This window comes from Myxocyprinus asiaticus, unplaced genomic scaffold (genome assembly GCF_019703515.2).
Source record: "Myxocyprinus asiaticus isolate MX2 ecotype Aquarium Trade unplaced genomic scaffold, UBuf_Myxa_2 HiC_scaffold_99, whole genome shotgun sequence".
Lineage (NCBI taxonomy): Eukaryota > Metazoa > Chordata > Actinopteri > Cypriniformes > Catostomidae > Myxocyprinus > Myxocyprinus asiaticus.
This window is the reverse complement of record NW_026249849.1, coordinates 15,651-29,149: the sequence shown is the minus strand read 5'-3', so window position 1 is coordinate 29,149 and position 13,499 is coordinate 15,651. Positions and strand designations below refer to the sequence as shown.

The 13,499-nt window shown below is 42.3% G+C and overlaps 1 protein-coding gene across 1 annotated transcript; it reads left to right on the top strand.

The window, feature by feature from the left end:
* The first annotated feature begins 1,382 nt into the window (after positions 1–1,382).
* Positions 1,383–13,293, top strand: LOC127439560 (alpha-2-macroglobulin-like protein 1). The gene is made up of 36 exons (XM_051695719.1): positions 1,383–1,521; positions 1,603–1,751; positions 3,589–3,769; positions 3,863–4,019; positions 4,096–4,148; positions 4,234–4,254; positions 4,355–4,520; positions 4,603–4,687; positions 4,779–4,893; positions 4,965–5,085; positions 5,164–5,273; positions 5,353–5,523; positions 5,597–5,830; positions 5,906–6,118; positions 6,200–6,349; positions 6,576–6,752; positions 6,882–6,945; positions 7,255–7,387; positions 7,481–7,706; positions 7,777–7,900; positions 7,976–8,097; positions 8,196–8,247; positions 8,328–8,411; positions 8,482–8,658; positions 9,133–9,208; positions 9,292–9,448; positions 9,548–9,622; positions 9,702–9,864; positions 9,950–10,143; positions 10,261–10,470; positions 10,545–10,669; positions 10,973–11,054; positions 11,153–11,236; positions 11,312–11,417; positions 11,497–11,533; positions 12,064–13,293. Exons 2-36 carry the CDS (start codon positions 1,669–1,671, stop codon positions 12,077–12,079), a joined length of 4,344 nt encoding a protein of 1,447 aa, XP_051551679.1. The 5' UTR covers positions 1,383–1,521; positions 1,603–1,668; the 3' UTR covers positions 12,080–13,293.
* Positions 13,294–13,499: the final 206 nt, after the last annotated feature.

Here is a 13,499-nt window from a genome sequence, read left to right as displayed (position 1 = left end):
GTGAAGAACACTTTTTGCCAGTCTTGTCTGGGTCCAGCGAAGGTGGGTTTGTGCCCATAGGCGACATTGTTGCTGGTGATGTCTGGTAAGGACCTGCCTTACAACAGGCCTACAAGCCCTCAGTCCAGCCTCTCTCAGCCTATTGTGGACAGTAAGAGCACTGATGGAGGGACTGTGCATTCCTGGTGTAACTCTGGCAGTTGTTGTTGCCATCCTGTACCTGTCCCGCAGGCGTGATATTCGGATGTACCGATCCTGTGCAGGTGTTGTTACGTGTGGTCTGCCACTGCGAGGACGATCAGCTGTCCTTCCTGTCGCCCTGTAGAACTGTCTTAGGCGTCTTACCGTACAGACATTGCAATTTATTGCCCTGGCCACATCTGCAGTACTCATGCCTCCATGCAGTATGCCTAAGGCACGCTCACGCAGATGAGTGGGGACCCTGGGCATCTTTCTTTTGGTGTTTTTCAGAGTCAGTAGAAAGGTCTCTTTAGTGTCCTATGTATTTATTACTGTGACCTTAATTGCCTGTTAGTGTCTTAACGACCGTCCCACAGGTGCATGTTCATTAATTGTTTATGGTTCATTGAGCAAGCATGGAAAACTTTGTTTAAACCCTTTACAATAAAGATCTGTAAAGTTATTTGGATTTGTACAAAATTATCTTTAAAATACAGTGTCCAGAAAAGGGACGTTTCTTTTTTTGCTGAGTTTATATCTATGGCAAAAATCGTAAGAGTAGTATGGTGGTATGCCATTCCGAACTCGGCCTCAGACAACTCAATCCAGATATACTGATCAAATCCGCTCATGCGTTTGAAGAACAGAGTTAGCTAGAATTAGTTTATAACTCTTTTATGGAGGATTTGATGAAAAGCTTATGGAAAACATAAATGGGAATAATACTTCTGGAACCCAGAGGCTGAATAAGTGGGCGGGTCGCTATTGGCTCAAACTTTATATATATATATAAACATTCAAGTTTCTGAGCATGCAATTTGTACATATTTTTTTTTTAATTATTATTCAACAAATGATTAATGTTATCACACAGTGCTTGATGTATGTTTATTTTTTTTCAAGGAACCCAGGATGAAATGCAAAATGTTAATACACCAATACGTTTAGTGTATAATATATAAAATAATATAAATGTCTAGAAAATAAATCTCCTTCTTCATGTTTTCCCTCCTCCGAGAGAAAGGAACTATAATGCTGTTAATAAACTACAAGGAAACAGATTGTTTAATGTCTATCCCAAAATATTGGCCTCATTTTGTGGCTTTTTTTTAAAATAGCAGGGAGCCTACAATGAATATGTAGGTTGAAAAAAGGGCAAAGGGAATAACCTCTATAATAAAATAATATTGGTTCCATAGATTCAGAAGGGCAACGCTCTGGTGTAAGTAATCCCAGCTGTTTCCTATTATGGTAAAATAATCTTTTCGCTGGCGGGATCTCCGAGTTCTTTAAATGAAGCAGTTTCGCTTGATCAGAGCAAGCAGTTGATGTGTTTCATCGGTGAGTAAAGATAGCGGAGCTGTTTCTAGAACTACAAATCGAGTTCTGCTTGAGGAGAATAACTGTATAAATGTGTTGCAGGTCCTCTTCAGTGATTGTGGCGTTGAAAGTGTTTCGTAAATCTACGGTGGATGGTTTGCTCTCATCATGTGTATCAAGGAGATTTGTGTTTGGACATGGCTCATTTTAGCGTTTTTCCTCTTCTCTGTTAATGGCGAAACATCAGGACCGTAAGTCATCTGAAAAGTTTTAATGGAGAGTCTGGATTTATTGCAGTGAATTCGGGATTCGTTCGGACGGTTCGTTTACGTAAACCGAACGACTTGACACTGGAGTCCCTTCGAGGCATTTTGTTTAATGTGTATTTTGCTCTCTTGATTCGGTTCTATAAATTGAAATACTTCGGTTGCAGTTTGTTCACGTTTTCATTTGGTGTTGCATAAAAAAAAAAAAAAACCTTGAAGCTTTCTGAAGGAACGGCCTTTAGGCTTCGTTCACACTGCAGGAGATGTATATCATTTTATTAGTGTTTTTCGTTCAGACAGCAGTTGCGTTTGCTAGCACGCCCATATTAGATGTCATGGTAACCATACAAACTTGCATATGTTTACCATGCTTGGAAGTTTAGCCATATGGGACGCCTGTTTGTCCTGTGTTTTAGCGGGTAGCGAAATACACCTGTTGAAGCATGAAAGGGTCTGAGTCAGCAAGACTCAAGACCTCTTATTGAAGCGCTCAAAATGAGTAAAGGAGTAGTTCGCCCAAAACTGACAACTCTCTCTCATTTACTCACCCTTATGCCATCCCAGATGTGTATGACTTCCTTCCTTCTGCAGAACACAAATTAAGGTTTTTAGAATATTTTAGCTCTGTAGGCCAATATTTTGATGCTCCAAAAAGCACAAAGGCAGCATAAAAGTAATCCATAAGACTCCAGTAGTTAAGTCCATATCTTCTGAAGTGATCTGATAGGCGTGCGTGAGAAACAGATCAGTATTTGTCATTATTTTTTCTAGACGGCGGGGGGGGATATGCAGAGACTGAATCAGTGAAGGTGATCTGTTTCTCATCCACACCTATCACATCACTTCAGTGGTTAAATCGGTACCTTCAGGAGTCTTCTGGATTACTTATGTGATTTTAAAATGTTGCCACCCATTCACTTGCACTGTATGGGCCTACAGAGCTGAGAAATTCTAAAAGTCTACATTGGAGTACAGCAGATGGAAAGAGTCATGCACATCTGGGGTGGCATGAGGGTGAGTAAATGAGAATTGTACATTTTGGGTGAACTATCCCTTTAAGGCCTCTTGTCAGATCTGGATGAATTTCTCAAGAGAGGTTTGGAAACCTTTTTGGTTAGTATGGTGAAAATGTCCCACTAGGACGTATATAAACCAAAGCAGGATCATGCTTTAATGCCTTCTTTAGCTAGTCCTGTGGATTCTTATTTCAGTGTAGGTACAGTTTTCAGTGTCCAGTATTTAGATCATTAGTTCTGTACAGCAGTACCGCCGCTCTTCCAAATGCAGAGGACGCAGCCTAGTGCATAGGGCACCAACCCTGGTCGTGGAACACTCGCTGTGTCTGAAACCGCCCCCTGTCCACTATATGGTGCACTATTTCGAGTGTACGTTTGATGTACACTCGACGACGATTAATTGCCCACAAACCATCACAGGAAGATGTATGAGCTGGGAGTTTACTGCTTCCTTCACTCCTGCAATGTGTTCTTTCATGCTGACTGTATTAAATTTGACAAATCATTACTTGATTAACATAACAGAGCGGCAAAACATACAGATACATTTAAAATGTATTTATTTGATCAAATGTGTTTTACTCTATTGGAACGCACTAAAAATGACAAACAGAATGATTTATTAATACAGTAAGTTCTTTAATAAGAACAAGTAAGGCTTAAGTATTTTAAAACACAAGTGGTGCTGTAGCCAAAGAGTTTGGGAAGTACTGGATTAGATGTTTCTAGTCAAGTTGTCTACACAGTGCTTAAATGTGTGGGTTTTGTGTAGTTTCTAAATCATGTGTCCTATTGTCTCCAAACAGATTTTTCATAGTAACGTTTCCTGTAGTGATTGAGTCAGGCTCTCGGGCCAGACTGTGTGTCAGTCTTTACAAACCAAAGAAGACCCTCTCGATGAGCATTCATCTGGTTAATGATGGCCTGAACACATTGCTGTATGAGACTAAAACTAAGAAGGGATTTCATCACTGCTTTTACTTCCAGGTCTGTCATCAATTGCCACTTCTCATGCTTTGCATAGGTTGTAATTACAGTGCCCCCCCCCCAATATTTTTTTTTTTTTTTTTCTTGCATAAGGCTCCACGGGTAGTGGGAGACTCTGTGCAGAAAATAAAGACCGTAATAAAGGGGACGACTTTTAATGTGACTGAGGAGAGGAAAGTCCTTTTTAAAAGTTACAACAATTTGACGTTTATCCAAACGGATAAACCCATCTATAATCCAGGACAAACCGGTAAGCTGTGAATGATTACAAGCTTAATATTTGGAGTGTCAAGCCTAATATTGGGTAACTTGTTCTCGTTTTGCAGTGTTTTTCAGAGTTGTAACCATGGATGACAATTTTGTGCCTCTTGATCAAATGGTTGGTTTACTTGTTTCAATTTTTGAAACATCTGAGTGAGATTTCCTGGCATTGACTAATTTCTAATGGTGGTATTCCTTTACAGTATAGTATGGTTGTGGTGGAGGTAAGACTTTCCTGTACATGGTTTATACAATATGCAAGTGCTTGAGTTGAATTTTTTGGGGTGCTTTTATCACTTCATGAACCTTCCTTTCACTCGATAGGACAATCAGAATAACAGGATTGGTCAGTGGACAAATGTTTCCTCCTCGAGGTGGATCTTGCAGCTTTCTCATGAATTAAACCCAGAAGCTCCACAAGGCATGTACACTCTGATGGCTTTTATTGGTGACTGGATGGTTAAATGGCCTTTTGAGGTGAAAAAGTATGGTAAGTCCTTGTACAATCTACAGCATTTTAAAGACTGGGTTTCAGCAGGAGTTGAGTTTCAGAGTTGACTCTTCTAACCCAGTTTTACCCAAGTTTGACATCACTTTGAAAGTGCCGCAGACACAGAGTGTTGGTGAAGTTGGACTGAAAACTGAGGTTTGTGGAAGGTGAGAAGTCCCCTTAAATCTGTGGCTGTCTTTAGATGAGAATTGTTTTGAATGCAAGCTTTTAAACTTGATTGCTTGTATCTTTTGCCAGGTACACATTTGGGCAACCTGTTCCTGGGAAAACATGGGTTCAAGTGTGTCGTAATCCTTTTGGCTATGCCACTGTTCCTGGGGTGGTTTCTCTGTGTTTGAATAAAACTGCTGAGGTGCGTCATGCTTTGCTTTTTTTATTTATTTTTTTCTCAACACGCAATGATTGTCGTCTTGCTTCTCTTAGATGAATGCGACTGGTTGTGCCTCAGTTATGTTCCGTATATCTGACTTCTTGAGCTCCAGTTTTGAGAACTATCTGCAAGATATTCTCCTAGTTAATGCAAGTGTAACCGAGGAAGGAACTGGTGAGTTTGAGTTGTGGTGCTTTTGAGGTTTTTGTTAATTTGTGGTGTTAACCAGCAGATCATGAATCTGTTCCCCAGATATAGTCATGACAAAATCTGAAAGCATATCCCTGACTTATGAAATTGGAAGGGTCACGTTTCCGGAGATTCCGGAGTTCTTTACACATGGATCAGTTCTAAAGGGAAAGGCAAGGCAAAATGTCATACTAGTTTAATGTGCTGAATGAGAAACTTGTAACTTTTCTTTCTCTAACCTGCATGATGTAGGTCAGTGTTTCCAGTTTCAACGGGACACCAATTCCAGGCAAAGCTGTCTATATCTTGGGACGTTGGAGCTGGCCCCCAATACAGCTCCAGAGTCTTAACACTGATAGCAATGGACTGGCATCATTTTCCATCGATACTACTAGTTTTCCAAACAATGATGCTCTTCTGATGGTAGGATTTTGAGTTCAATTCACCAAACGGGAAGATGCTCTTGAAGGTTCTTGCACTGATTTCCTTTCTGCAGGCTAGTGTTACTCCAGATGTTTTTGGTGGCTACAAAAAGGTGTACTTCACTTCAGCTGAGAAAACTGTTCAGCTTTTTCAAAAATCTGCTCCCACTACCCCAACAATGAGTACACTTACTATAGTGCAGCTTGAGCAACCACTGAAGTGTGGTCTTGCACTTCCAGTAACCATCAAATATTATTTTGTTGGAGAGACATTTGACCTTGTCTACAGCACAGACATAGTCTATATGGTGTGTACAAAATGTTACATGTGGTATTTGCCAATAAAATTGAGGAGCCAATAATCAGTGTGATCTTTGTCACAGGTCTTGTCCAAAGGAGTGATCGTTCAACATGGATACCAAAAGGTTGAAGTGACCGCTTCTAATGCAGTGTTGAGTGGCACTGTGTCTTTCGTGCTCTCTGTTGAACCTAATCTGGCTCCAGTAGTGCAGATTCTGGCATACTGTGTTCTACCAAGTGCAAGTGTAGTTGCTGATGGCACAGATTTTGTCACTGAGAACTGCTTAAGAGCCAAGGTATGGTGGGTATCTTTTTGCATTTGAAATCTTGTGAACTTTGGGCTTGCAGCAAAATCTGTCATGCACTGTTTGTTCCAGGTGTCTTTGCAGTTCTCTCCAGCTAATGCAGTTCCAGGTGAGAACAACACTATAAAGCTCTCCGCTCAACCTGGTTCAGTGTGTGGCCTCAGTGCTGTGGATCAGAGTGTGCTGATTTTGGAGCCAGGGAGACGTTTGAATGCTGAAGCGGTGTGTATGACTTGACTGTCTTCATTGTGTCACTTGCTCTATGGCCACCTGCCTTTTTTATATCCCATTCATGGTACAATGCACCTTTTTGTTTGCCCTTCTGTTTGGGTGTGGTATATGCTATACTTGAGCAGTAAACTGTCTCCCCTTGTGTAGTTGACGCTTCTGGCAAAAATGCTGACCCCAACTGGTCTTGCTGAATGACCACTTCATATCTCCATCACAGATCTTCGATTTGCTACCAGTGCGGGCGCTCTCGGGTTACCCTTATGATGTAGAGGATGAACCAGGATGCCTGCCTGTTGGACCCCGGCTGCCTTTAAAACCTGTTCTTCCTGCACGCCGACACATTTTGCCTTGGCCAATACCCCAGGGCAATACCCAGGCTTATTACACCTTTAAGGTAATGAAGTTCTTGTGTGTTTGGCAGTATATTGAAAGCTTTCAACTTTTGAATTCCTCATTTGGTGCCAGTCATGTTGGCTTTCTGGTGTGTAATATGCATGGATTGTACTGTTCTCTTGTTTGACAGAATATGGGGCTGAAGATTGCAACAAATTTGGCTGCCCTGAAACCACAGTGCAATTTTTGGGATGGTACTAACTAGCCACTTTCAAATCAAAACTCATCCTTTCTGTTGCTGTTAACAGTGACTCTGAAATGTGGTCTTGGGAGTATGCCAGTATTGCATTTTTGGATGTCCATTTAACAACTCTGCTCATGAATCGAGCCTCCAAGACCTGAATTGGTCTGATGTGGGAGATGCCCAAAAAGTGCAGTCCTGGGGTTCTCGGGACCACAACTGAGAACCACTCTTGCTCCGCATCAGATGTGTCATTGTCAAATTGAACCTGCTTAAATGCTGTACAAGAGGTTTCAATGGCTTGTCTGTTCCTTTCTCGAAGTGATGGCCAGGCGTCGTCCTGAAGCCACGGCAGCGGCTGCTGGACCGGGTGCAGGCTCTGCCACATCACTTTTTGAAGTGACTGTTCGGACGTTCTTTCCAGAGACGTGGATCTGGCTTCTTGCTGATGTGGGGTTAGTCAAGAATACGGTGTATAAATTCAGTATCTGTCTACTGTGGATTCTGTTTTGCTGCAGTTTCACTTATTGGCCCTTTGTTCTACAAAGGGCTTCTGGAAAAGCACAGGTTAAGGTCCAGGTTCCTGACACAATCACCACTTGGGAGACGGAGGCCTTCTGTCTGTCACCCAAAGGTCTGGGTCTGGCTTCTCCGGCAAAGCTGACAGTTTTCCAGCTCTTCTTCCTTGAGCTGTCTCTGCCTTACTCTGTAATCCGTGGTGAAAGCTTTGAGCTGAAGGCCACGGTCTTCAACTATCTGACCAAGTGCATCATGGTAAGACTGACAAGAACATGTCGCAACTAATTTGACTTTACATTTCAAATATGGTATTATTCCATGACAGGTCACCGCAGCTCCAGCGGCTTCCTCCAACTACACTCTTCAAGCCAACTCTCCTCCGTATTCCTCCTGTCTCTGTGCCAATGGGCGGAAGACCTTTAAATGGACCCTTATTCCCCTTGTTCTTGGTATGTTACGCAAGTGGAGCTTGTCAAATATCCCATTTGTGTGTTGTATTGAAGTAGCATTTTTCCCACTTGCAGGAGTTTTGAATGTGACTGTTAGTGCACAGGCTGTGCAGTCTCTGACTCTGTGTGGCAGTGAGAGCGTGACTGTGCCACAGAGAGGACGCATTGACATAGTCACTCGAAGTCTACTTGTACAGGTCTAAACATTAGGTTGATTTAAGATTTCCCAAAAGGTTGAGTGCATGTGTTTTTTGTAAGTGATGTTTCTCCCTTTTTTTTTTTTTTTTTTTTGTAGGCTGAAGGTGTTGAAAGAACAAATACCTACAGTTGGTTGCTGTGTCCACAGGGTTTGTCTGCATTCTCTCTCTTCCCCCCCAATTTTGATGACCATCCCATAGTGCTGAGCTTTCTCTTCTCTCTTTGATAGAAAGCAGTGTCTTTGAGGAGGTGATGCTGACTGTACCTGCAAATGTGATTGAGGGATCCACCAGATGTTCGGTTTCAGTTGTTGGTGAGTTTTGCAAAAAGAGAACGGGTCTGTGTGGAATAACTAGGGTTTTCACTGAATGCATCTTTTATAGGGGACATACTGGGCCGTGCATTAAAGAATCTAGATGGATTGGTGAAGATGCCATCTGGCTGTGGAGAACAGAACGCTGCTATATTTTGTCCCATCATTTACGTTCTTGACTACCTGGTGTACACTGCGCAGCTTACCTCGGACATCAGAGAGAAAGCCCTTAACTTCCTAAGGATTGGTAAGTGAAGTGTGACGGACCATCATATTCAGAGACCATGTGGTTTTTGTAGTTCCAGTAAAGACATCTGAAGGAATATTCTGGGTTCAAGTCCAGGTCAATTGACCGCATTTGTGTCCCTATTTTCAGTCAAAGGAATGACGGTTAGAGTGTGGCACTTTGGATGTCAATGTGGCCTATTTTTGGAGGGTTTAAAGGCAGAGATGTAGAGCTTTGCATTTTTATGGAACTGTTAACTAGTCTGCCCCCCAAAAAAAACTACAGCTCAAGTGTTGTGGCATATGAACTTCTAGTAATTTGTTAGATGTGTCGTCATGGCAATGAAGTTGTAAAATTTGGATCCACCTTGACACAGAAAAGGTCAGCAAGTCGCACATGGTTTGTCTTGACGATTCATTAAATTGTTCCCGGAACAAAAAGGAATCTTCCAAGACCAGCTAATACCAAAAATGCCCATGTGTAACTATCAAACAGGATACCAGAGAGAACTGAACTACAGACATTCAGATGGTTCTTACAGTGCGTTTGGTACTGGTCAAGGGAATACATGGTGAGTGTAGTGTTTCATCTGTCTATAGCCATGTCAGTCTGCAGATGGCACCAATGAATAGGAAACTAATTCTCTCCTTCCAGGTTGACTTCATTTGTCCTCCGGTGTTTTGGCAAAGCACAGACATACACATTTATTGATCCCAATGTTATCTTGAGTGCAAGGAACTGGTTGATAAGTAGGCAGGGTCCAGATGGCTGTTTTGCGCAAGAGGGAATTCTTTACCACCATGAAATGAAGGTATGTAATGCACCTTTTAACTCTGGGTCTAAATGTTGTTTGGGGGGGGTTCGAGTCCAGTGGTCAAGGAAGTGGAATTTTTGCTTCAACTACTTGCAGGGTGGTGTAGATGATAATGTGACCATGACTGCCTACATTATGATAACTTTGCTTGAACTGCAAACTCCAGTCTCTGTAAGTAAATCTACAGGTATGAACTTAATAAATTGCATGCAAACAAGCAGGGTTTATTTGAATGCGCTTTTTAATACAGGATCCAGTAGTTGTCGGGGGCTTGTCCTGCTTGAGGCCTGTCGTTGGGAATATAACGAGCACTTACACCACTGCTCTGCTTGCCTACGCTTTCAGCCTCGCTGGAGAGACTAACACTCGTCAGACACTTTTAGCAAAGTTGGATAATATTGCCATCACAACTGGTGAGAAACACCTGTAGCCTTTGCTGTACACCGAGGACCTCAATGTTTCTTTAGTGTGCCAGGTGTGGTTTTTATTTTTATTCAGGAGGTCTTCACTGGTCTCCGACTGTATCTGGTGCACAGTCATCTCTTTCTTTGGAAGTGGAGATCAGCTCGTATGTGCTTCTAGCTGTTCTCACTGTAGATCAGCTCTCAGCAGCTGACCTCGGCTATGCTAACAGGATTGTCCGCTGGCTTGTGCAGCAGCAGAATCCCTCTGGAGGTTTCTTCTCCACTCAGGTTTCTCAAACTACTAATCTTGAATGTGCTATTGCCAAGTATACCTTTTTTGAGACTTTGGTTCCAGGAACTGAGTTGCCTGAATTTTCTACATGCCATGATTGTGTTGTGACTTAGGATACAGTGGTGGCTCTTCAGGCTCTGTCTTTGTATGCCAGAGGTTTCCGCTCGAGTGGATCCAGCACCGTAACCATATCATCAGTGGGAGAAACATACCAATTTGTTGTGAAGAAGACCAACCAGCTGCTGTACCAGGAGAAGCCACTGAAGAACATTCCAGGCAAATACAGTATTGATGTGAAGGGCTCTGCTTGTGTGTCTGTGCAGGTCAGTACTGCATGTTGGCTTCTATCACTTTCCATTTCAAGGGGTTTGGTCTTCTCTAATTTTATTACCCTCAGATCGCCTTGTTTTACAACATCCCAACGCCTGCTCCGACCACCAAATCGTTGCTTGTTGCAGCTAAGGTCACTGGAGACTGCCTTGCATCACTTGGACTAAAACTAATGCTGAAATTCACTGTCAAGTAAGAACAGGTTTTGGTGTATTAATGCCGTATGACTTGGGTCTAGTCATAATATGAATTGGTTAACTTCTCCCTAAATTTGGAAGTGCGCTTGCTGTTAAATGGATGAGGAAATTTAACACCCGCCCAACTCCTTTTTTTGTAAAAGGCTCATTCCAAATCTGACACGGGAGTAGATGGCATTGCTCCAGTGCATTAGGCCCTTGGTTATGCAATGTTTACTTGGCCCTCTGTAGGAATGTTTGGGGCACCTCCTGATCCATATAAATTGAGCCCAGAAAATAATGGATTTTGTTCTTTCAGATACAGTGGGACGCAAGCAAATACCAATATGGCAATTGTGGACATTAAAATCCTATCAGGGTTCACAGCAGACACCTCAATGGTTGGTTGAGTGTTTGGATTGACTGTCAATTTTTCCTTGACGCATCAGTCAACTGATCGACTTGCGAAAAGAACTAATCTGGGAATTCTCCTCAACAGCTTGGAACTCCACCCAATTCATACGCATCACTTGTGGAGCGTGTTGATTATAATGGGGATCATGTCATAGTGTATTTGAGAGAGGTAAGAGACTGGCGCTTTCAAAGGTTGTGAATACACATGGGTTTGCGTGCATATTCATGTCTGTCTGTCTTGCAGGTTCCAAAAGATATTCCTATGAGTTACAGCCTACAACTGAAGAGAGCTTTTCAAGTGAAGAATATCAAGCCAGCTGTGATCAAAGTCTATGACTACTATGAACCAAGTAGGGCTTTTTTTTTTTTTTTTTAAATGGATTTATTCCCCGTGTACCTTGAGTTAATTTGCTGTTCTCTTTCTCTAAGGTGACCAGTCTGAGACTACATACTCCTCCCCCTGTGTGTGAGACTCATTTGCTTTTGAATTCAATAAAATATTTGTGTACGAGTTGTGTGTGTGTGTGTGTGAGTAGCCCCATTAGCGTACATGACACTACAGTAGATTAAAGATCAACATGCAGAGTCCACGGAGAGATTATTATTTGGGGGGTGGGGGAGAAAAACATTTACACAATGGTTTGAAATGTGAGCTGTCTTGATGCGTTTTCGCTGCATTTTTAATAAATGCTACTCTTTGGTATCCTTCATATCAAAAGGAATTGTAGGTGTCTGAGGAAAGTGACCATTAATATCTATTTTTGGACTTTTTCCAGAATGTATCGTATTTTCTGACTTTAGCCATGCATGAGCCAGGTTTACAGCTCGCAAACAGAGGTTGTGCTATAAAGCTGGTGGACTGCGGTGTAAGATTTTTATCGGTCCTAGTCTAAATTTCCCTGGGCTGTACTACATTTGACGTTGTCTCTCGTCAACATTCACACTCAAATGACAATGTGCAGTAATCTTGAGGTACACATCTGCTTTTCTGTCTAGCATCATGGTGATTTAACCATTTGTGCCAACCAAAAACCATGGATGAACAGTGAGGTCCACCTGTTACTGAGAGCTTTCAAAACGGGGAAATGTAGGCATTAGGGAGGCCGAACTTTGAGACTCCCTTTCACTCCAATGACCCACAGTGACTGTGGCAGGGCATTCAAACACTTCTGGATTACAAAACTGAAAACGTCAATGATCCAACTGATGCATGATTCATCCAAAAAGGAAAGCAAAGAATTGACTGAGCTCATGACCATCAGTTCACCTATCACACAAATAGGTCAACAGATGAATCTCCACTGCCATTCACTACTTACAGGATGCTCTTTATTGACTACAGCTCTGCCTTCAAAGCTATCCTCTCAACTCTTAAAACTAAGACCTGGGAATTAGCAACCTGCTGTGCAAATGGACATTAAATTTCCCTACCAACAGACTGTTAGATTAGGTAGCCAGTGTTCCTCTAATCCAGAACACTGGCACACCCCAAGAATGTGTTCTGAGCCCCTCCTGTATTCACTTTTTACCCACAACTGTTTTCCTGTCCACAGTTCCAATTCCATTATCAAATTTGCAGATGACGAGTTATTAAACTGATCACCAACAATAACAAGTCCGCCTACCTGGAAGAAGTGCAAAACATTGTGGAGTGGTGTGCACCTCAACACTTCAGGAAGCACAGAGCCACAGAGAACACTCCCATATACATCAGTGGAGAGGGTCAGTAAGTTGCTTGGCATCCACATCACAGAGGATCTCATGGTCCCTCAACACCTTTCCTGGTTAAAAAGGCAGTGCCTTTTTTCTTGAAGGCTGAGAGGGGGGGGGAAATCTCCATCCTAGTAGTTTACTGAAACTTCTACAGATGCACAGTTGAAGGTGTTCTCAGCTACTGCATGGTATCTGACCGTAGTCCTGCAGCATCTCGTCAAAACTGCTCCACATATCACTGGAATCCAACTCCCAGCCTTCAAAGACCAACAAACTGCACTGCCAGAACAGAGCACTGCATCTTCAAGGACCCCACCCACTCAAGCATCTCTCTACTCCCTTCTGTCTTTTGGAAGGTAGTACCGACTCATTCAAGCTCGCACCACATGGCTAAAGAACAGCTTTTAATATGCGACGTGTCTTTTTCTCTCTTTTAATTTGTAAACCTTGTGGAAAGCAAAATAATGTAGCTGTACTCGTACAAGGACAAACAATAAAGAACATAGTACTGTATATTTGCCGTTGTCTCTAGTCAGCATTTTCAGTCAAAATTGAAACTCTGCAGTAAACATGAGTCTGAAGAAACAGGTTATCAATTTAACAATTCCCCAACTCTGCGAACCTTCTTTTAAAAAAGGTATACTTGCTGAGAGTGGCAGAGCACTCGGCAAATAGGGGAGAGAGAGGGTGCTTCTAATTTCTGAAATTGTGCATCCTTG